Raw genomic sequence first — 24,039 nt, forward strand, 5'->3', positions numbered from 1 at the left:
TAAGTTTCTAAATTATGTCCGATCTCTCGTACTGACTCGATCCACTGTGCGCCGCTCACTTGGAGCCGTGCAAACAAACATCAGACGCCTCATTCATTATTTACCGCACCGAGCGAGAGTTTTGTCCTCTTAAATTCTCGGATTAAGTCCAGATTCCCTTCATCGTCAATCTCGACGGTGATTCGCAGTGTCGATAGTCTTTCGTGCACCGAGAAAAATCGCATTCCCACCATCCTCTCGCAAGGTTTCCATAGAGTCCCTTTATACTGAGAGTCAAGACAACACCCCTCATGTAGTCACAAACGGGAATAAAGATTACAGAAATTGAACGTTTTTTGTAATCTTTGATCGGCCCATTCTCAAATTCCTTTCTCCGTTCCTTCTCTCATTCCGTTTGTTCCTTGCCGTACCCGTAATTCCCTGGTCCATTCCAGAGTATAATCTTTGCAATCGGCGAAAAGGTAATCTTTATTCCCGTTTGTGAAACTGTGAAGGCCTAATGTACGGGAACCAATCAGAAATGGATTCACATTGTCTTGACTCTCAGTATAAAAGGGCTCTAGGTTTCCATACTGCCGTGCTAAGGAAAAACGCCGTATAAACATTCAAGAGTTGCCAAATCTCCTTCGAAAAAATAACAATTTCTGTGGAAATGTATGGATATAATTTCTAAAAATTTTCAGGAACTTTAGGTGAAATTGCTAAAAAAAATTACCTAAAAAATTTGATGAAAAATATTCGTTAGTTCACAAGGAGATTCTTGTTTTATCGAGTAAAATTTGGCAACGTCTGAAGGGTCATACTGCGTTTTTCCTTAGCATGGCAGCATAATTCGTCATTTTCTACACGAAAGAACGTAATTACTTAAAAATTTCCACCGATTCGTCTGATCTCAAGCAAAAATAAAGAAATCTAAGGAAACATTTTTCCACTCAAACATTTTGTATCCGGACCTTTCTATCCCGATATTTTCTCCTGATTTTAAACCCGCGGTAACTAAAGGAGCCCCTATGTAATTATAATATTTAATTCACTGCGTTTGCACTAACCCTTTTTTTTGTTTTTTTAAAATTGGACGTATCTATGCTAAAAGGAACTACGTGCGTAGAGATTGCGTGTGACATAGTTCCTTTCAGCAAAAATCGTCGAATCGAGTTTAAGCGTGTGTCAATCCATGAATGTATTCTGTAATTAGCTTTGATGATGTGATGATTATCAAGTCGTAAGGCATTTAGTAATAAAATAAGTTTAAAATTTACACAGCTATGGTTCATTCATTCAAGCAATCATTAAAATTGGCGATGTTCGATATCAATTCACTAAATCAGTGTGCTGTTGCCCCGAAAAAAGCACTTGTTGATCCAAGAATACTTTTAATCACTCTGAGAGAAATTTTAATCGTTATGCTGAAAGTTTCTTTATCGCGATGAACTTTCTCCATGCTGTCATATATATATCTGAACCTGACACGGCTGAAACTAAGCTACACACAACGACAGTCTCTTTGCAATGAAATAGCGTGGCAAGATTCCTGGGTTCGCTGTTGTCATATTTATGCTTTGTAAACGAGAGAGGTACATCGTCAGGAAGCACCGAAATTCGGCCTAGATGCTTTGTCTGGCACCGATGCTTTGTGCATTCAGAAGACTCTTGGCACGGTGCTACAAGCAACTACTGAACTTCAATTCAATTCCTTCTCACGATATTTATTTTCTCTCCGTGATTCAGGCTCTATCTAATATCCACCGCTGCTTCTGCAGGCGTCATTCAAAGCCAATTTTCCGCGAATTCGCGTAAATGGTGGCATGTGAAGGAAAATCACGATAGTCTCCTCTGTCATCATCTAACCGAGAAAATGAAACGTCTTCCGGAGAATGACTCCGTGAAATCAAACACACATTTAGACAGTAGTTTCCTCATGAAGATTGAGGGAAATAAGCAATCTCTCCGATTAATGTTGAAGATAATTTGGATTGCATTTTGCAAAAAAGAACCACAAGTATTCCAATGTCACTAAGATTGTGCAATTTTTTTAACTTGCGAATATAAATGGATCACCTAAACAAGTTTTATCTTTACTCCCTAAAACTATACACGCGTAAAATAGCGAAAAATTTTGATATTCTTATTACATAGGGAACCCCTAGAAAGGGTATTTTAATATAGTATAAGCACTGTCCTCCCTCTTTACAATAGGAGGACAGTGATTATACAGTAAATATAAATAAACATGTATAGAAATGATTTATATAACCTCTCCTTCTCTATTGCTAATAATTGTTAAAAATCTTCTTTTCATCTATTAATTTAATATATTTCAATACAAAAATCACTTTTGTGCGAATTTAATTTTTTGTAGATTTCAGTAATTTTTCCGCAAGGTATGTAAGTCACACAATCCTAGAAACATTGGAATGCTCTTGGTTTCTGTTTACAAAATGCAATCCATTTGAACATGCTTTACAGTACTTCCTTTACAACAATTTGGAGAGAATATTTCTGGATTATAAAAATGAAGCAATAAGTGAAATTAAAATAGGCTTCGGTAATTTTCATTATCATGATCGTGAACGTGCTGAATCATCTCACCTCCTAAAATTTTCAATGGTTATGGAAATAAAGTAGCCGATAGTCACACGTGCGGTCCCGTTTTGGCCGCTTCTCGGCTGCTCCGCGCGTAGAATTTGCAGTCTCACTGCCCGAGCACGTTTTTGATCGATTTGCTTCGAGTGGCACCTCCCTAGCCCCCTTTCAGCTGTAACTTTTTAATTTAAATTTCAATGCCCGACCGTGAAAGTTTTATCGTGTCGTTTTTATCGCAGTATGCTTTTATCAGCTGCAACTATTCTTAGCTCAAAATATAAAAAGTAGTTCATATTATGAGAGATGCAAATAATTGTAAATGTGAAATTAAAAATATTAATACTAATACTGATACTATTAATTAAAAGAAAGTAGATACATACACGAAAAGATGAGGCAGCTCGGCGAATGCTTCTCCTAACTCGGTTTAAAGGTGTAACGTTAATATCACACTCTGGGTCCTGAAACATACAAAAAATACAATCTCATGAGAATGGGTTGAGAATTCACCATCAAAGTTGAAATCGTGACAAACGATGACAATCAGCACCTTAAGAGACCGCGAGTTGAGTTATTGACACAAAGAAAAAACTTAAAACGGGACTAAGGCCGCAAATAATAAAAGAAACACATAAAATAAAATAAGAAACCCGGGATGTTTCGCAGGGATCACACCCGCATTTTCAACCAGCAAAACAAGAAAATTAAAAGAATGACACTATGAGCCTCACTATGATACACACATATATTGCCTCTGATAAGTTATGAAATCTGATCGGCAAAGTAGCAGAAAAAGCATTTCGCGAACAACAGATAAAATAAAACAGTTCGAAAAAATTACAAATGAAATGCACTCATTGCAATAAGTTCTCTGGACAGTATGGAGGTGTGTGTACGAGATAAGTGAAATATACACTGTTGCAATAGCTCGTGAGATCAGTTACTCCATTTATCTCATGCTCTGAATTTTAAGCGACACGAGAATCTTGGTATGGACCGATCATAGCTTTGAAAACGCCTTCAATGTGGCGTGATACCTCACGCATTCCGGAGAGTACGAATAGTTGTATGGTTGCGCCTTAGCAATGCGATGGAAGGTTAATATTGAAATAGCGTCTACGCTGGCCACGCCGCCGCGCCAGTTTTCTTCTGCCGCTATTGCAGTTTCAACCGCATAGTTTAAATGTGCTCAAGCTAAGATAGTATTTAGCAAATGGATCATTTTTATAGAGGGATTAAAAATAAAGATATAAATAAGAAGATATAATAAGAAGGACACTATGAGCCTCACCGTTGTTATTGTGAGACTCAAATTTGAAATATACTCAATTTGACTCAAAATTATTGAGTCTCACAATAACAACGGTGAGGCTCACAGTGTCCTTCTTTTAATTTTCTTGTTTTGCCAGTTGAAAATGCGGGTGTGATCCCTGCGTAACGTCCCGGGTTTCTTATTTTATTTTATGTGTTTCTTTTTATTATTTGCGGCCTTAGTCCCGTTTTAAGTTGTTTCTTTGTTAGTTTTTCGGGCCGATTTAGTTGTTTTTTCCGTTATTGACACAGCCTGCTAACTAGAATGAGTCATGGGACATAATAAAAATTAAAAACCACAGGGTACCCATGTTCCCTCATTGAGATTCCGCACAGAAGAAAATAAACACTCCAAAGTCGAGGGATAAGCAAGGGGCAAGAGTTCAGAGCTTAAACTGGCGGATGCAAGTTTAATTCATATAATTCGCTTGCAAACACACCAGAATCAACGAAAGTCCAATTAGCCATCAAAAATCAACCTATATGATCGACGAAAAGCACTATTGATCACATTATTGGTTGACCTCCTACTCTATTGCATGAAACAAAACAAGAAAAAATCGTTACTTTAAGAAAATGTCCTTATCGTTGCATTATCTCAAATAAATTTATTCTTATCCCATTCTTATTTCCAGTTAAATTTGGCAATATCTGAAGTATATCTACCATGCTTTGCGTACAATTTTAATGGAAGAATAAATATTGCACTACCTCATATCATATCGACGTCGAAAGTGCAATCGAACCCCGAACTATGACAGAGGTCCTTATACTTTACGAAGTCCATTCTATGCAGTGGCGTGGCGTGCTTTGCGATGTATCGATAGATCTGTCATTTAAACCTATGGAAAAGGATCGATATACAGGGTGTTCGCAGCGAATTCTTTACCATAGCTTCAAATAGAGAAATATCGATAGCCGATCATTCACGCCACGCCACTGATTCTATAAGAAACTAAAAAAAAGCGGACAGTTTTAGCAGAAAATTTGTATTTTGAGAACCGAGACTAGGCAACGCCTGAACATTCATATGGTGTTTTTGCGTAGCACGGTTTAGTGCACATAAGCGTCGCGGCGCTGAAAGTGAACCCGTGCACACACCGTGCAGGTACGCGTTACACAGATGTTTTTAATGACATCATCCCGCCAGAATGATTTTTTACTCCGCTCTCCTCTTCATTTCCGTGTTTTATTTCTCTTTATCCCTCCTCTTATTTTCTTTTTCGAGCTTCGCGTTCGGCGGGAGTTGGGGGCCCTGTGAGTATCGGCCCGCTCTCTCTTCTGAAATCATCTCTCTCTCTTCTGAAATCATCTCTCTCTTCTTCCTCAAAGGTTTCCCTCTCCCGCATTTTCATTCTAATTTTCATATTTTTCTCACAGACCTACATCATTTTTCCCGTGGTCTGTTCCTGCCAGCACTTGCATTTAATAGTTTAACCGTTTTTTCTCTCAAATTACGCTGCTGTGGACGTCAGGTCTGCTGTGCTCGAGGAAAAAACCGCTTAGCTGCGGGTTTCCTTAATCAGGGTGACAAGTTGTTATCTTAAGAATTTCCGACTTTTCCTGGCCGTCTGAGGCTTCTGAAAATATAGCATTACGATTTTTCCGTGACTTATCGAGGATGCACAGCCCTTTTGGTGATTATTTAAATTGGGTTTACGATGAACTGAGGAGTAATTCAATACAATTTTTCCGCTCAAACGGTATGCAAGATTTCCTCATTTTCTCAAAATTCTATCAATGGACTTACTGCTACTTTCCTATGAATAAAATCCCTGCACAGGCGATATATTTTAAAGATCTTGCGCTCCTATCATTCCTATATTTTTAAAGTTACTTTCAAAATTTATCGCTGAAATGTGCCTGATGACGCGATTGATGACTGGAGAGTTGAGAAGTCGGTTTAGCAATCATAACCTAATTTGCAAAAACTCGCCTAACTAAAAACTTATTAGCTCATCAGTTATCATTAAGCGGATTTTATTTGATTTTTTTCTCAGCATGTTGCTCATTTATCACCATGAGGCGAATCATAACATTGACCTCAAAAATTCAACTTTTTCCTCACTCGAATGCATTGTTTAGGTTAGATGTTTCGTTAGCATTTTAGTGGGGTGCATTGATTTGCCTACTTGACTTTTGGTTTTCCCGACGATTTTTTTTTTGGAACATTTAAACATAATTTAAAAACATACACTTTTTGTGTCGAAAATACGCATCGCTTAAGAAATTCACAAAAAAATTCATCGGGAAGAGGAAAAGTCAAGTAAGTAAAAACAAACGGGAATGGTAATAAGTTCTGATACGTTCACTCTAATGCGTTCGCACTGGAGAAGCGCTCAGCTGCTTTGAAATGTACATCTTTAATACACCCGAATAAAATCAGTCCATTTGTAATCATCCACACGATTTCTAGGAGTCTTTCGGAAGATTAGTGCTACTTTGAGAAAGAATGGCTGATCTGGTTCGTTTCTTTCAATAATATTTTCCTGTCAGATGCTTCTCAGCCCGTTTTCTCAAAACTTCATTTTTTCACTCACTGTTCTCTTCGCTATCACGGCAGATCGGCTGAATCGCTTAAATTTTCTTGAATTGTTCTGCCGTGCTAGGTATGAACGCCGTATGAACCTTCAGACGTTGCCAAGTTTCCTTTGCCGAAAACCGACTTTACTGGGTAAATTGTGAATATTTTTTGCTGAAATTTTCATACTGTTTTGTCTATCTAATTTAATCTAAAATATCTGTTATCTGTTTATCTGTTTTGTACATCTAATTTAATCTAAAATATCTGAAAATTTCAAAGAAAAATGTGCACGAGTGTCGTCAAAAATACATATTTTATCAAGGGATTTCTGGCTACTCTCGAATGTTCATACGGCGTTCTTCCTTACATTGACAAAAAATCTCGGTGTATTCACTAAGAAAAGGGTAAAATTACCAAGAATTCAGGGTTCTATTGGATCCTAGTTTTTTCTTGGTAAAATTACCATTTATGAAACTGGTAATTTTACCGAGAAATCTCGGTAAAATTATTGAACTTTCTCGGTAATTTTACTGGACCTTGGTAAAAACGCCAATGTTTTTTATCGACTGTGGTAGAATTACCGAGATAAAATGGCAAAGTTACCGGGAATTGATTACCAATAAAAGTGGTATTCTTACCTGAGAAAAACAGTAAAAACACCGGTTTTTAGGTAAACTTACCAGTCTGTCTAGGTAAAATGACCAATAATTGGTAAAAAAAGTGAGATGGTAAAGGTGCCAACGGACCTTGGTAAAAACGCCGAGAATTTTTTTTCAATGTAGCACGGCAGAAAGTGTGGGGTCTCTAAAATATAGTGTTTTCGATCCCCAGCTCTTGGTGTGTTTAATTGTGAGAGTTGATTGTTGGCAACAGAGAGTGACGTCCCGCTGCTTCGTGGGGTCATCGCGGCGGCGTCGGTTGTATCAACGATTGTGATGTGCGGTGAGTAATAAGTGATGTCAATTCAACTCATTCATCAAGTGGTCGGCCACCGATGACGCTGCGGATCACTTTCGATTAAGTTTTCGTAACCCCCGCAGAGCCGCGTGCCTCAGTTGCCGCTCCGATCGCGAAAACAAAAATAAAGCCTCGTTTTTTTATGTCATGCCGCAGGAACGATGAAATCCACCTTAATTTCCGCCGACCAACAGTTCATTTTTCAGAGGGGAGTTATGAGTATTTTGTCTAGAAACTGTAAGACGTGGTAGATGAGATTGCGAATAAAATTCGATGAAAATTTCGAAGAAAAAATCCATTGGTTTTGAGGGAAACTTGCATTTTTTCTCATTTGATATATTACTTGTTTATTTTCGCTTGTATCTCGATTTTTTAATCATAAGTATGGTTGGTTGGTTGGTTGGTTGATACGTTTATTTGGTGCTTTTAACATTTGAGTCATTAACACTTTAGAGGAGAGATCAAAATAGCGTAGTACAGAATTTAAAAAATTTAAAAAGTAGGGTCACAAATATTGTATTATATGAAATTAGGAAACGTCAATATGCCCACAAAAAGTTCATTCGGTGTTGCTGGCTGAGTATTGAAACAGGTTGATTTTTGTAAATAAGAATACATCTTGCTATTGATCGGTGTTCCTTAGTGTCTTGCTATATATATCGATGGATACGCTCAACGAGTTCGATTTGCGAAGATTTTTTTAGTATCATTCCGACTCCGGAGAGAAGCATTAAATAAGTAGCTTTCGGTATTTCTTGTGAATTTTGAATTTTTTTTTTTTTGGGGGAAAAACTAAGTGAGAAAATTGAAAATTGTCTTTTTAATAAAATAAACAAACCATCAGTAATTTTAAAAGTTATACTAGCACAAAATTACTTTCAGCCTCAAAAAATACGATCGGTCGCCAATTTTAGCCACCAACTATGGTAGAGGCCGAAAAGAAGAGATCCGATTAACGAAATTACAAATTTCTTGTCAAGATATAATTTTACAAATAAGGAGAACAAATGAAAATTTCTCCTCGAAGTTTTACCGACTTTGCTAAATGCCAAGAAGAATATTCCGTGAATTTTTAAATGATGAAAACGATTGGGTTTTCTTGTGAAAAATACAACGCGAGAATATAAACGTCGCGATCGACAAAAGCTCTTTTTAGATTTTTATCATTTGTCGGAATCGAGAACGCGGCCGTGATACGGTGCAATAAAGCACAGTGTGAATGATCGATTATCGATATTTTCCCGTTTAAAGACACGGTAAAAGATAGATTATTCATGTATTCATTGCGAACATTCTACATATCGATCCTTTTGCACGGGTTAAAATGGCTGATCAAACGATGTATTGCAAAGCACTGGTGGTCCGAAGAAAAATAAATAGTAAATAAAGACTTCCATTAGATTTACTTTATAAAAACTAAAATAACATCGAAGAATTTAGAATGTCGCGAATAGAGAGAGCGTTTTTTTTCTCAACATCGTCATACACCCGAGTCGGCCAGGAGCGGGAAACCGCGGAGTGATACGACGTTGATGTTGAAGGCGCCTGCATGCAACTATTCAAACTCCCAGCTTGTGCATATTGCATACGCACTGAATTGAAGGATCTTGACTTTATCTGTGCTCTCTGTGCTGTGGCACGCGCCAGCTAGCTTTTCTAAGCACATTATGGAGATGCAAAAAAAAATCGGATAATTTCAGGATAACATATTCACAACTCTCCTCAAAAATTAACATGTGTCGGAAAAAAATTGACAACTCGAATGTTGATACGTCGTCCTTACTTGGCACGGCAAAATTGGACGTATTAATGCTAAAAGGAACTATGAGCACAGAGTTTGCGTGTAACATAGTTCATTTTAGCATAAATACGTCCAATTGTATCGTGCAAATGTTGGCTACATTGAATTCGTGAGTCGTGGCATCTATGTATTCCCTCCCCCGCCACAATAAACAGCCATCAGACAAATGATTTCTCACTTCTCACTTTTCGTGGCCAGCGTCGACTCCGCCAAATATTCCACCCGTATCAATATTTTACCCCCCCACATTTTTATTTTTAATATTTTTCTCTCCCCCCCTTCCTCACCCATTCCCATGACAAGTCCAGATTGGACACAGTTCGGTTATGACCGTCCGATGAGTCGCGTCATTTCTCAGACATATTTGTCCATGATCGGTCGTTTTATCATCAATTTACTTCCGCCGGAAAAAGGGTTCATACAACGTCGTAATGTTGCCGACTTCGTTTGCTCCCTCACAGTTTCTCCCATTTGGCAGCACCACTTTTTTAATCAGTTCACGAAAGCAACTTATTGCTGACGCGCGCCACAGATAGCACGGAAAAGTTGCGCTCCTTCAATTTCCTATGTATGCAACATGCACAAGCTTGGAGTTAGAATAGTCGCATGCAGGCGCCTTCAAGAACAGCGCCGCAAGTTCGCGCCGCGCCCAACCCTAGGTATTGATCAACTGTGAACATCGAAAAAAGATTTTCTAGATATTGTGACGATTCAAAATTTCTCTTGTAGGTACTTCTTTTTCTTAAAACAGCTATTACCTAAATGTTATCATATTAAAATTGTATGGACTATTCCTTAAAATATGAGACAAAATCGCTAAAAAAATTATTATTTTCCGTATGAAAAAAAAATAAACAGGTTGGTTTTTGCAATCGCTAGCGATAGCAATATTCGTCATGGGAACTTTTGCTTCTGGGATATGAAAATGTTAAGGTACAGTTCGTTTGTAGTATCTTCAGAATTGAAGGGGCTATGTAATTTTGTGTCGACATCTCTTTTTTAACATTTTTAATTTTTTTTCTTTGCATACAAGAAAGCTGTTATTTACCAATTATTTATTTCGTTGGATTATGTATGGTTTTCGGAAGTTAACGCATTTAACTTTCAGTTTCGTTTTTTCGGCGTAAAGGATGATATTTTTACTCTACGCATATGCCCGAATACGCATCATAAGTGACCTATGTGCTTCCTAAGTTGCCATTTTACTTTCTCGCTCCCCTAGGGTAGAGAGGAAGTATTGTCATCCTCCAAGAAAAAAAAAAAAAAAAAAGTTGAAATTTCATCATTTCTAGACGTTTTAAGGTCCCAGGAGTCAAAATAACCATACTTGAAAAAATGTGTGTCCGTCCGTCCGACGTCCCCCAAATCTGTCTACAGCGATATCTCAGAATCTATCTGTTCGATTTCATTCAAAATTCTCACAGAACACCATATTTATGGTCTCCTTATGCACGTCCAACGATTTTGGGGTACGCTAAAATTTGGGGGGGCTAGGGTCAAATTGGGTTAAAGGTCCATTTTCAGCAAAATCACACGGAAAGCTCATTTTGAGGGACCGTAAATTTTGAAAAATGCCTTTAATTCTTTAAAAGTGGGCATCAAGCACATCACCTGGGTCATTAATTTAAGTTCCTAAAAGATCTTTGGACTAAACTCAAAATTCAAGGGATTACGAGGCCCAAAAGTAGGGCACTTTGCTCCGCGACATCACACAAACAACTCATTTTCAAAGACTGTAAATTTGAAAAAAAATGCCTTTCATTTCTTCGAAAGTTGGCATAAGAGCACCACCTGGTTCAATAATGTAAGTTCCTATGAGGTCTTTGGACTAAACTAAAAATTGAAGGGTTACGCGTCATATAGCGAGGAGAGCACTTCGGTCACACGGAGAGCTCATGGACTGTAGATTTGGAATAAATGCCTTTAATTCTTTGAAAGTTGGCTCAAAAGCACCATCTGAGTCATTAATTTAAGTTCCTAAAGGATTCTTGGACTAATCTCATAATTGCAGAGGGGCCGATAGGAAACGCTCAATTCTCTGATAAATGAGTCGGAACGCTTCTAGATAATAGCAGCAAACGCTTTGAGTCAGGTAAAACCTAGGAATTCAAATGCATAATATAATGCATCATATACTATTTCCAAAATTACTCCGTAGGTATATACCAAGCAAAATTAGACAACTAATTAGGTAGGTACTTACAATATAAAGTTACTAAGTATGAGTCATCAAGCTGACGCAAGAACTGACACATCTTTATTAAATACTAATATGTTTGTTGTTAATGAATTTAGAATCCCGGCAGATTCCATCTTTCGCGGTTCCTTTTTACGAGGTACTAAGCACAAATATAATATAATAATACGGCACAAATATGACTGATTTAATGCTTGTTACTTAATAAAGGAGGTTATAAATTGTTAGAATAGAACCCGAGGTTTGTGGTCGACAGCAGCAAGGAGATGGCGCTCTCAGCGCTCTCTATTGTTTTCGCTTTGAATTACAGGGATACGCGGTAAGGAGATGGCGCTCCTGGCGGGTGTGTGGTGAACCTTCCAGCAGGTAGATTCGCCCGCCAAATTTAAAATTTGGGAGATGCTAAGCGAAAACCGTTTAGTTTTAAGACTATTTGAACATCGAATAGTCATTCTACCCATTCAAGTAGATATTTGATGGCTTTTGACCGTGCTTAAGGAGAGATTATAATATAAAATCGTATCTGAAGTATGATGTCAACGAATCTAATGGATCCTAATGAATCGTAGAAAAGCTAAGATTTTTACGGATCGCCATCTTTGACAGGAGACTTTGTTAATCAATTACATATTTAATTGAAGATGCCTCATAAAATCAACAAGTCGAGTCCGAATATATGAATTCATCACATATTGCGAAGACATTTACAATAAAGTTCAGTGGTTTGAATAAAAATTTCATAACTATTATCCTGTGATCAAAATTCCAATCAAACTTTATGATTTTGTAAAATTGGCAGTATTTTTCTAAATATTCCAGTAAAAGTGTCTATGCCGGCGCGAAGCGCCGGCTCGAGCGAGAAAGTCCCGTGCGGTCCCCGCACCAATCCGCTAAGCGGATGGGGGGGCGAAGCCCCCCCAAATGCCGGCGCGTAGCGCCGGTACGCGGCGCGAAGCGCCGCGCATAAATTGGCCGGAGGCCAATTTTTTTCATTCAAATAGATGTAACTGAAATGTTAGATGTGTACTACCTATACTACTTTCATGTCATTGCTTTATTTATTTATTTACTTTTTGAGTAGGTATAAATTGTTATTTTTTGCTGAAATTTGGAGAAAATATTGCTTCAAGAACGTGGAATGTAAATTAATTTTATTGAAAAAAGAAAATACCATCATTAATTTGGGCGAACAGAGAAAATATACATCAATATTTGGGTCAACATCTCCCTGATTATATAAAGGATGAATATATTAGTATTTCTGTATAAAAAAACTTAGCTTTTGTCTTCAGAGATACGATGATTCTAGTCCCAGTCAATTTGTTTTATTGAAAAAACAAAAAAAAACAAAAAATAAATAATAAAAAAAAACAACTGAAATGTTAGACATACTATTTTCATGTCTTTCTATTTGTATCAATAGGTACTTTTCGCTTAACTTACGAACGTTGAATGCAAATTAACTTTATTGAAAAAAGAAAATAACGTCATTAATTTGGGGGAACATGTGGCTGATTATATGAAGGAGGTATATTCCAGTATTTATGTTTAACATATTAACTCACGAGAAGATTTTCGCACATTTATCATCTAGTATTAAGTATTTTTTGATGATTAGTCTAAAACATTCAATACAACCATTAAAAAGTAACACCCACCGTCGGGTATCGAACTCCCGATTGCCTAGTGCCCGCTCCTTTTCATAAAAATGTGGCGACTTAGTCAACCAGGCTATCACGGCTCCGCGGTTGAGTGCGTAAAAATAGCCTACAAAAGACTGTGACGGTGGGCGGGGCTTATCACAAGAGTTGTTTTGGACGCTTCGTAGCTCCTGAGATATGAAAGAAATGAGCTAAGCGCCTCTCTCTGTGAGACATTGTTTACCTATGCTATCATGTGTCTCAAGGTTCATCTCATCATGCATTTGGTATCGCGGCAGTAAGCTGAGGCAATATTTCTGTATTCATGGATTAAATCAATCAATCGAGTTCTGATTTTGGCTCATATATCCGTAACGAGTCCTCCAGAACAATTTTCCACCTTGTACGATGGTTATTATTTCTTTACTTCTATTTTTCGAATTTCAGGTGGGATAATGGCGGCTTCTCAAGAGCACCGAGGTAGGCGATCTTTTGCACCAACGAACAGAAAACTGATGGCGAAAAATAACCAATCGGAACCTCCCAAAAAAAAGAATTTGCCCAAAAACGGAACTTCGTGGTTCTGCGCAGATTTACCAGTCAGACACGACATCTCAAGTTGGAAAAAAACTCGCTGAAAGCGAATTTTAGCAATCAACACAACTTGACGTAGAGATATGATTGGCTAAAAAATACAACGGTTTTTGATACATCGGAAAATCAACCAAAAATCGGAGACTGGGCGAAACGCTCAAGGTCGCAGAGGTATAGGGAATCCCATAGCGAAAGCAACGGAACGATTCTAATATCATGGGGAACTCCGTTCCCAGGACAAAATATCATGGGGAACTCTGTTCCCAGGACAAAAAAAATCGTAGCTTCGTCAATCAAGATAAGCATTTTTTGACTCCAACCATCGTTATTGATAGACCTACGTATCAATAGCCCCAAACTGTGCATGCAAATGAAGAAAGAAAAAAAAAAAAAAAAAAAAAAAAAAAAAAAAAACACTAAGAAGTGGCCCGAACTGTATGATCCAATATTCCAATGTTAATTGTTGTTTCCAATGTTTCCAATTGTTAATATTCCAATGCAAACTGCCTGAGCTGAACACTCTCCCCCCTCAGTTTCCTACTGGTGCGCATTAGAGTTCAAAAAATTAATTTTGACTCTAATTTTAATTTTTGGAACTTCTTGGCTTTATTTTCCCCGCGAAATGGTGTGGACCCAGCACCATTTCTCCACCTTGTTACGTATCAATAGCTCAACTCAAAGACCATATACATTTTTTTTCAGTTTACACCAATTTACGTGCCACCCAATTACACGTAGACGAAAAAAAATTTCAAGCAAATTTTTCAACATCCATGTAATGCTATTTTGCACTAAACAGAATTGTAGGCAAGGAGATGTGCCGTACAACATAAGAGGACACTTTGTAGACCAAAAAGTGGCCACAGGAGCACCTCATCAGCAGCGCTGCGGTCAAAAAAGCCGCTTCCCTTGTTTATGGTTGAAAGTTAGTGACATTAACCTTATTAGTATTAATTGTTTTTCGGGTGGCTACTCCTCGTATTGGCGCTGCCGAGAGTGGGGCTGTCGGGCGGGTTGTATCCTGCCATCTTTGCAGGCTCTCGGCTCTTCTCCCCGCGGTGCGCCGCTCGTAAAGAGAGCCTATAAAATTGAAGCCTCATTCTTTAAGTTCTCATCCTCTCATCCTTTTATACGGTCGCACGGTTTTTCATTGCTCCTACATTATTACCTACATTCACCTCAACTGTGTTCCCTACTTAGACGATCTCTTTTTGAAAGGAGCTTGGCCTATCTCCAAACTGGATCGTGCAGTTAACCTCTGAGTCACGGAGCTTTCTCGCTCGGGGTCTCCGAACTCGTTTCACGTCGGATTGAATGAATTTTAGTTGCCCTTTGTGCATCGACAGTATTTCAGAAATATTTTTAAGATATTTTCTAAATTGCTGGGACGTTTCTCATGCACTTTTTAATTTTTATTTTATTTTTCAAATTGATTTATTTTTTTTTTATTGTAAACTTATAATGCAACAGATTTACAGTCATTCACTGACTGCCTTAATTAATTTGTATCATGAAACAAGAAAAAATCAGATATAATTTCTGACTTCATTAAGATTTTAGCATCCCGAAAGGTTTGAGAAGTAGTTACAAAAATATGCCGAAAATATATTCTTGTATATTAAAAAAATAATATATTTTCGTGTCAATTGGCGAGGATAATTTTAAATATATTGTTGTAAAAATATTGGCATGCATGAGAGTTTCTCGATTTAAATTATAAATTGAAATTAGAAATTGAAATATGTAACTTAGTCACATATTTTAATTCATAATTTAAATCGAGAAACTCACATGCATGACAATATTTTTGCAACAATAAATTCAAAATTATCCTCGCCAATGGACACGAAAATATATTATTTTTTTAATATACAAGAATATATTTTCGGCATATTTTTAAAACCTTTCATACAGCGTTGTTGCCAGTCATTTATTAGGAACGTGTTCATATAAATAGTCAATGATATTCAGATTGAAATAGTCAATTACTAATGATATTTTGAATAATACGTTTAACAATTCTCAAAATGGCCATATAGACTGCGTTGCGTAAAAAATAAATACTTTTCCTCACCCATAAAAGCACCTATCTTGATAGATTTGCAAATGGCACTCGGGTTGTTTCTAAAATGGCCTAAAGTCACATTTGGCATTGTTTCCTCCATATGATCTTCGTGTACAGTGTATTTGGAAGTGAATCATTAAAGTGACAAAGATCTCCGCGGGTTGTGGTTGAACATACGTCTGTTGTGAAATAGAGACTACATGAAAGTTATCTGCAATCGAATGCGACTCGCTCTCAACTCTCCAAGGAGATTGTATTTCCTCCTTTACTTCGAGTGTAAACATCAGCCATTTGCTCGGAGTGAAATAAACCCTCACTTTATTAACAATGTAGCACTTTCAATGGCTCATTTTTCAGGGATCCAGTTGCAACTGGCAGTTCGGCACGGCAAGTAATTAACGGCACCTACATTAAAGATCGGTTACTCAAGAGAGATTTTGAAGGAATAGGAGCTTCTGAAGAACAATAAAGTGAAAATAAACATTGTTACCATCATCACAAGATTTTGGGGGTAGTTAAAGGAGTTTACTGGCGTGAGTTCAGGCAACAGTAATTTGCACGTACGGTTGAAGCCAGCGGTTCGAAGACGCTAAATGTACAGAATTGCATTCGGAGGAAAACTAGGTAACAAAAGCAACTTCTAATGGTAAATTACCAGCATTGAGCTAACAGATTTTCATTTCTACAAAAATAAAATATTAAAATAATGTTAAAGCATGAATGCTGATAATTATATTACGGAGATTCTAAATTGTTGAGAATGTATTTGATCATGGTTTATCAGAGTACGTTCAGGTTTTGGGACTGTTCGAGATGGAAGTAATCTTGGTGCCGAAAGTCTAAAAACTGCGGTATTGAGACTAAGGAATGGATGAAAGCTGCGCGAATAATTTAACAAAAGACAACCTGAAACGTGAAAAACCCCGGTTTAGATGGTTTGAATAAGAAAACACTCTTTTACAGTTCATTCTATCGGGATCAACTCGCAAAAGTGTTGGATCAGATGGAATCGCACGGCATCGAACGGCCCAAAAATGAATGATAATATAGCAGAAAAAAAAAACAGAAAAAACTAAATATTGGTAAAAAAAAACAGTGTTTTTTTGAAAGCTCAAATCAAAGTCTCTCGATCCAACTCTACAAAAATTGATTTCTTAACAACACATCCGTGTGCTGTAAGGTCCCTAATCCTGAAAAATATCAAAACTATGTCATTAAATACACTAGAAAGCATTCTAAAATTTCAAAGTTGCGAAATTCCCACACCTTATTATTATTTTTACCAGAGTATTATTTTTAACAGCCAGTCACTACTGATTGAGAGCTTCACCGATTTTTCCTCTGACCACTGGCGAAACTCAGCAAAAGTTTGGTCGGATATTTCAGAATTATATCTTTGTAAGAAAATTATTTACTTTAGTTAGTTTTGCAACCCTGGGATGAGAATTCACCCTTCTGTCTCAGAAAGGTCGATATGAAATCTTTGTATGACCGGACGCAGTTACTTCCGCAGAGAACTCATTGATAATTTTTTTTGACCTGAACTTTCATTTTGCAACAAAAGCTGTTTAGATGGAATACGACCTTTTTCGTTCTGATATCTTCCCATGTGAAAACTTTCGTTCGAAGCTGGAGCGATCGTTCTTCGGGAAAATACCAGTTCTATTTTTCAGTTTGTTGACTCTGGCGACGAAGATCTCTCGCATCCTGCAGGATTTTCGTCACCGCCCCAAACCTCAGGATTTGTTTGCTTAGGTACTTTCAGCTCAGCGCAATAACCGAGAAAACTTGGCAGACAAATATGATGCATTTTTTAAATTGAAAATGCCCACATTGCGCGACGCGACGTGGGAAAGTCTCCAGGTCGTGTTTACTTCTTTGCACTCTTCATTTTTTGTGGGAGAGCAATGAGTTGTTTGCCAGTAAATTATCATGCGGTAAAAGATGCGTATCTTTGAATTTTCAACTCACCTCATTCATTTTCAAGACGTCTTGACGTAATTCTAAGTCTGATCTCGGGGAAAACGACGTCAAATCGCGCTTAAGAACGACGAGAAACACATTTTTTTATGAAGTTAGGCAAAAAGAGCTTTAACATAAAGAATAGATAAAAAAGAAATAAATATACCAAAGCTCGGATGTTGTCAATTTTGTATTCAATTGGTACAAGAAAGCATCAAATACTTCCATTAGTTGACCTTTAGTGAGAATTTCGAAGTCAATGAGTTATAGATCGTGTCTTAAAAGAAGAGGGGGAGAAAGTGGGGAGAGGGAGAGAGGGGGCGGGGAGAGGGGAGAGGGGGAGAGAATGTGAGCATTTCGGTCCATATGGGCCCATCCTCAGCACTATTAGGTATCACAAAAACTTACAAAAAGCTCATTAAATTAAAATAGTATTACAATGCATTCGGGTTGTTAAAAACAGTAAAAATGGAGAACGATTAGTAGAATACGAATTTAAAAGAAAGTTAAAAGTACAGTTGTCAAAATGTACATCCACTAATTAATAATAAAAAATCAATATGCGTATAAGACGAAACTTCTCATTTCATTTTACTGTCCCTTTTAACTTCAACACGTCCAAATGAGAAAAAGTGGCAAAAATTATACGTCGGGCCAAATGGGTGACTAACAGCTTTCCCTATCCTTTTTCTCCCCAGGTAACGTAGGAGCAGTAGCATTTTTTTCGTTATACCTTTCTCTTCTCTGCTACCTTCAACAGCGAGAAAATATAAAACTGAAGCCTTCCGGCGGCTCTGCCGCGACCTACCTCATATCCCCCTCTTTTTCTGTTTACTCTCATAGATTTGAGACAAAAAGATACTGAATTTACAAACTCAATAGCCCGAGTTCAATTGACGCGGGGCCATTGTTCCCGGCACTTCTTTGTTCACCTGTAACTCGTCTGAACAGGAGCGGGAACAAGAGGAGGAACCCAACTTTTCCGCGGGCGAATGCAAATTAATACTAGGTTCAGCGGAAACGAGACGAACTGTATCACTGCCCAAGCTCCGTCGACCTACTTCCCTAATGAATATACCCGCTAAAACGGGCAGGTTATTTTTAAAAATGTGCTCGCTCCCGATTTTGCCGCCTTTTTCAAACTTCACGGCGAGACCTCTTCATGCCCAAGAGATACAAAAAGCGAATTTTCGCGATCGAATATCAGTCATCGAAAGAATTGATGAATGCTGAGTGACGCCGATGATCGGTGAAAGCAGGAGCCAATCAGAGTTCAGATTTTTTTCAATGAAATTAAGAAGAAAATAAGAAAATGCGAAACACTAAAATGCAGCAAATTGCAAACTTAGCAGACTTTAAATGACAAAACACAACAACAGAAAGAAATGACGAAACAAAAATTCTGATAAAGGATGAAGTTTCTGGCATCGATTGCATCAATTTAAAAATCGAATGCAAGTCTCGAGGTGAATTCGAAATTTCAAATTTATGGATTTCAACGGTCTCCGGTGAGACCGACAAAGAAGTCGAATATCATTAAATGGTGGATAATATTTGATCGCGAAAATTCGCTTAAATTTTTACGAGGTAGCCCGAGACAATGGTAACACGAAAAACACAAGAGGGAAAACATGGGAACTAAGGCTAAAAATCCAACACTATAAACCCGAGACATTCCGACTCAACATTAAGTCACATATTCAATCGGAAATATATGTTAAAAATTGAAAAATATCGATGAATAATCTTAGACCTACGTGTTGGTGGTCAACATCCGAGAAAAACACGGATTGTTTTAATTTATTAGGCATTTGTTTCTGGCGATTTTAAGTAGAAAGAGTCTGCAGTCGCTTTTGTGAGGAATTAAAATTTGAGAAAATCAGAATTTAATGTTGTAGCGAGCGGCCGGGGGAATTGAAATAACGAACTCAGATAAAGGTAATTTCTCATTGGATGATTTTAAACTTATAAGTCGAATTTTGATAAGGAAATATTTGTTGAACGTAACCTTTCATGATTCATATTGTGAGGAAAAATAGAAAAATTAATTATAGGACATTCGCAGAGTAAAAAAAACTAACTGCTAGTGAGAAAAGCAGCATCTAGGTCCCGCCATACGTAATTCTAGCAACCCAAAATTAACACGTCATCATTTTATATTTCTTGGTAAATGCTCCGTAATATAATGCTTAGCCGTAAATGCCCTTTATACTCCCAATAACGTTGATACAAATGTTTGAAGGTTTCTAAAATGTACAAAAAGTTCGGGTCAAAAGTAATGCAGTTCACAAGAATTATAAAAAAATCCGGAACTTGGGGATTTTTCCGGATTTTTCTGCCAGAATTTCAGCAACACCAGAACCCATTTTTCTCAGCCATAGTGCAACAGGAAGTTAAAAAATTGGCAAAATGGATGAACATCATAGGAATAGTGATGCAGTATAAAATGTACACAAAAATATACAAAAAGTTTGGGTCCAAAGTGATGCAGTTCCCAAAAATTAAAAGAAAAGAAAAAATCCGGAATTTTGGAAATTTTCCTAGAATTTGGGCAACACCGGAGCACATTTTTTTCTCAGCACATAGTGCAAGAGAAAGCTCAAAAATCGGCAACATGGATGAACATCATAGGGGTAGTCCGACCCGTCGATACCTTTTTTCACGAGAGGCTATTCCAGCTGAAATAATCCGAAGCTAACCGAATCTGTCCCTACTTATCACTCCCTTATCCCTCATTTGTAGCGAAGACAATAACTCCGGACTCCTTCGGAAACGGGGTCAAAAACTGACGAAGGGGGGCTCCGAAGCAGAGGATAAGGGGGAAGCGAGGAGGCGATACCTCGAGTACCTTAACATCCCTCCGACCGATCTGTGAGCATTAAAGCCTGAAATTGAACTTGGCTTCGGACCAGCGTTATCGGGCAACAACAGTAATTTCCAGCTGAAAAATCGCTCCTTCATTGATGACGGATGAAATTTATTTTAGATCGTATCGCGGATGAGTGGGGATTTATGAGTGGTCGCGTCGGTGAGATTTACAGGGAATTTAGAGGGGGAGCAGGGAGGGGTGATTTTATTGGAGTTAAAGTTTCGGATTATGCACCGTAAATTCGATCCAATCCATTTTTAACTGCATGTTATTACTATGTTCGAAATGCATCCGTACGACTTGCGAACTAACGTGCTTATGCATCAAGGTATGAGGTCCGTAAATCAATGAATATGGGTCCCTGGATAATAATCTCAATAAGACCTGGATAGCAGAAGGAGTATCCGCGGTAATTGAGATTGGAGCGACCGCCGAAAATCGAAAGTCACAGGTAAACCAGAATTTCAGAGCTTAGAGGACGAGGTGCAAGAGTGTATTATTTGCTATTTCGACAAATACGTGTTTAAAGTATCGAAATTAGATAGATCCTTATGACGGAGAGAAAGTTCAAACTGACTTTTTGATGTTTAAAAATTGGAATTTGGGAGATGATTTTTCACATAATATGCTTTAAGACTAGTTTTATTCGACAGCATAATGACTTAATTTTTTCCAAAACTGCACATCCAAGCCCCCCAATTAAGCTATATGGCTGTAAGAAAAGTAATACAAAAATCTGCCTTTTAAAAGACTCTTTTAAAAAGCATTCGCTAACATTAGATAGGAATATGGTTATTAGTTAACTTTCAGATGCACAAGCCCGGTCAAATTGATCCAAGGCTTGTTAATAACACGAGCTTCTCGGGTTGTATGGGGTGGGAACGAACGAGTTTTAGTTGTAGGTCTATTCCTCCGGAAAAAATCAAACATCTAGCTGAAAAAAATGAAAAAATCTAGTGTCAACGCTGCCGAAGGAATGAGGGACTATTCGGGCCTCGTTTTTGATATTTTCTGTCAACCTGATTGTGAGCTGCCAGCACGAAGCGAAGCATTGCGAATTGATCACGCCTCGCGCCTTCAATTTTGCAGATATGCAACACGGACATCCATCAAGTACGAATAGTGGTATCTCCGAGCCGTAATCAGCGCGCGTCTTTTACTTTCTCTATTTTCATGTTGCGTTGGATGCGTTTGTCTCATTCGCAGTGGCGCGCTATGCCTCATGCGTCACTCTCATGCTTTTTAAAAAAATCTTTGAAAAACGGAGAATGAAAATCTTCGGTTCATTGGAGATAGTAAAATTTTGCAAGGATAAACATTTTCAAATGACTCAAGAGGAAACAAAATTGAGATCTGTCACACGCAAAAAATACAGCCGACTGAATACACTTTCGTTAGGAAAATTTTCTCGAAATTCATGTTGAGCACATCAAAAAAATCTGAAATTCACTCCTTAGGGTGAAATCTACGAAGTTTGTAACACGCAAGTTCAAATTTACCGCGTATGCGAGTAGATTTTCTCGGTGGCCGGCAGTCAGGTTTGCTCGGAGAGAGACCTAACCTAAACAAACCAACAATCTCACAAACTGTTAAACATTTTCCTTGCGCAAGATTTCGATTCATTCAAAGCTTTCGTTTTTGCAAAATAAAGAGAGTGAACGGAAACAAGCGCTTAAAAACGATTGAAATTACACGATGGAAAAAGTTAGAGAAATCGTTTGTTTACTCAAATTAGTTTCTCTGACTCCTATCCGTGCAAACCTGGTCGGCGGTGAATGAGAAAAACTGCCCGCGGACGCAGGAAACTTGAAAAAGCGTGTTACAAACCGTACGATTGCGTACTAGGGAATTCTGCTGTGCTAAGGAAGAACGCCGTATGAACATTCGAGAGTTGCCGAATTTCCCACGAAACATGTTTATTTTTGAGGAAAATTGTGAATATTTTTCCTTGAAATTTTCAGATACTTTAGATCAAATTATAAACATAATTATCTGAGAAATTGGCTGGAAAATATTCAAAAATTTTCCTGAAAATTAGTAATTTGCCGGAGGAAATTTGGCAACGCCTGAAGGTTCATACGGCGTTCTTCTTTAGCACGGCAGAATTGATTTCAGGCTTTTAAGACGTGTTCAACATGATTTTCATGCCATTTTACCTGTGAAGACTTGCGTGCAACACATCCATTAAAAAGCTGTCAGGAGCCAAAGCACTGAAATGATCCTCCCGTAACTTTTGAGATTTTAGCGAAGAATAAAACTCGAGTTGTTAAATTTAAAACGAGAGGAGAGAATTCAGGAGGAAGAGGAACAAAGGGGTTTAAAGAGGGAATGAAATACTTGCGGCGGAAAGTTTTTTGCTTTGTTTGTTTTTTGTTGCTTACAAGAGTAACGTGGGCGGAGGGACACTCGAGTCGAGTTTTTTGCTCTTTCAGCGAATTCAGTTATTCTCGAGGCGGCGCGCGGCGCTTCGTGGTTTTTCCACAGTCATCAAGAGGCACTTTTCATCCTTTACACCCTCATAAAATCATTAAAATATTGAACAGATTCCCGTCTTTAGGATCATGGAGCAGTGGCGTGGCGTGCTTGGCGATGTATCGATCGATCACGGACTCGTCAGTAGATTTACAGAGGTCTGTAAATCAAATTGCGGTAAATTGAATGTCTGTCTATTCGTCGTTCTCTTCACGAAAGAAAGTAACTGCATTTCAATGTTGCTAAATTTCCCCTCGGAAATGGACCACTAGATAAGGTACGAATTTCAGCATTCTGATACATGTTTCTTAACCAAAATTTTACGTAAAACACGATGCACACAACGAAAATTACCGAAATTAACTCCTTACGAAGATATTTAATGATTCTTAATGCGTGAATTCAAACCACCCGCTCATGAAAACTCAATGCTCTACGTGATTCACATCGCGCGCTAAACGTTATCATGACAGTCTCTGCGATATAAAAATCTGGCAACCTCAATCTTGACGCTTTGGCTCAGTTATAGCAAATTGCTAATAGTTTGAACAACACATGATGGGAAATGAACATTGCTCGATTGAGAAGCTTGCTGAAACCGTTGTAGTGGGCGATTTGACTCACGTAGAGTTTTGAGTTTCTTGTGAGCGGGCAGTTCAAATTCCTCGTAACCAATGTGAAATAAAAACGTTAATATCTTCGTTAGGAGTTGGTTTCCGTAATTTTCGCTGTGTGAATCGTTTTCTACGTGAAATTTTGGTTAAGAAACACGTATCAGATCGCTTAAATTCGTACCTTGTCTAGTGGTCCATTGCAATTTTACTAGGAGAATTTTGGGATTTCTAATCGAAAATTTCCCTGATTTTTCTTCTGACCTCCTGCAAAAATCGGATAAATTTTGGGAGGAAATTGCACACGTATATTCTTGTAAAAGATTGATTTGTTTGAGTCGATTTTGCGACCTTGGAATGAAGTTACGTTCTTCCATTCGGGAAACAACGTACCGTATCAAATTCGGCATTATTTTCAGATCGAATTGATGTTTTTTATGTCAATAATTATCC

At 37.9% G+C, this 24,039-nt stretch overlaps 1 protein-coding gene across 1 annotated transcript in view; it reads right to left on the bottom strand.

Annotated features, from left to right (window-relative positions):
* CngA (Cyclic nucleotide-gated ion channel subunit A) overlaps positions 1-24,039 on the bottom strand; it is a 349,197-nt gene that overhangs the window by 102,225 nt on the left and 222,933 nt on the right. Inside the window, exon 5 of the mRNA XM_072301734.1 lies at positions 2,967-3,044. Coding sequence (XP_072157835.1) covers positions 2,967-3,044 — 78 coding nt within the window. The remainder of the gene's footprint in view (positions 1-2,966; positions 3,045-24,039) is intronic.

Source organism: Bemisia tabaci, chromosome 6, assembly GCF_918797505.1.
Source record: "Bemisia tabaci chromosome 6, PGI_BMITA_v3".
Lineage (NCBI taxonomy): Eukaryota > Metazoa > Arthropoda > Insecta > Hemiptera > Aleyrodidae > Bemisia > Bemisia tabaci.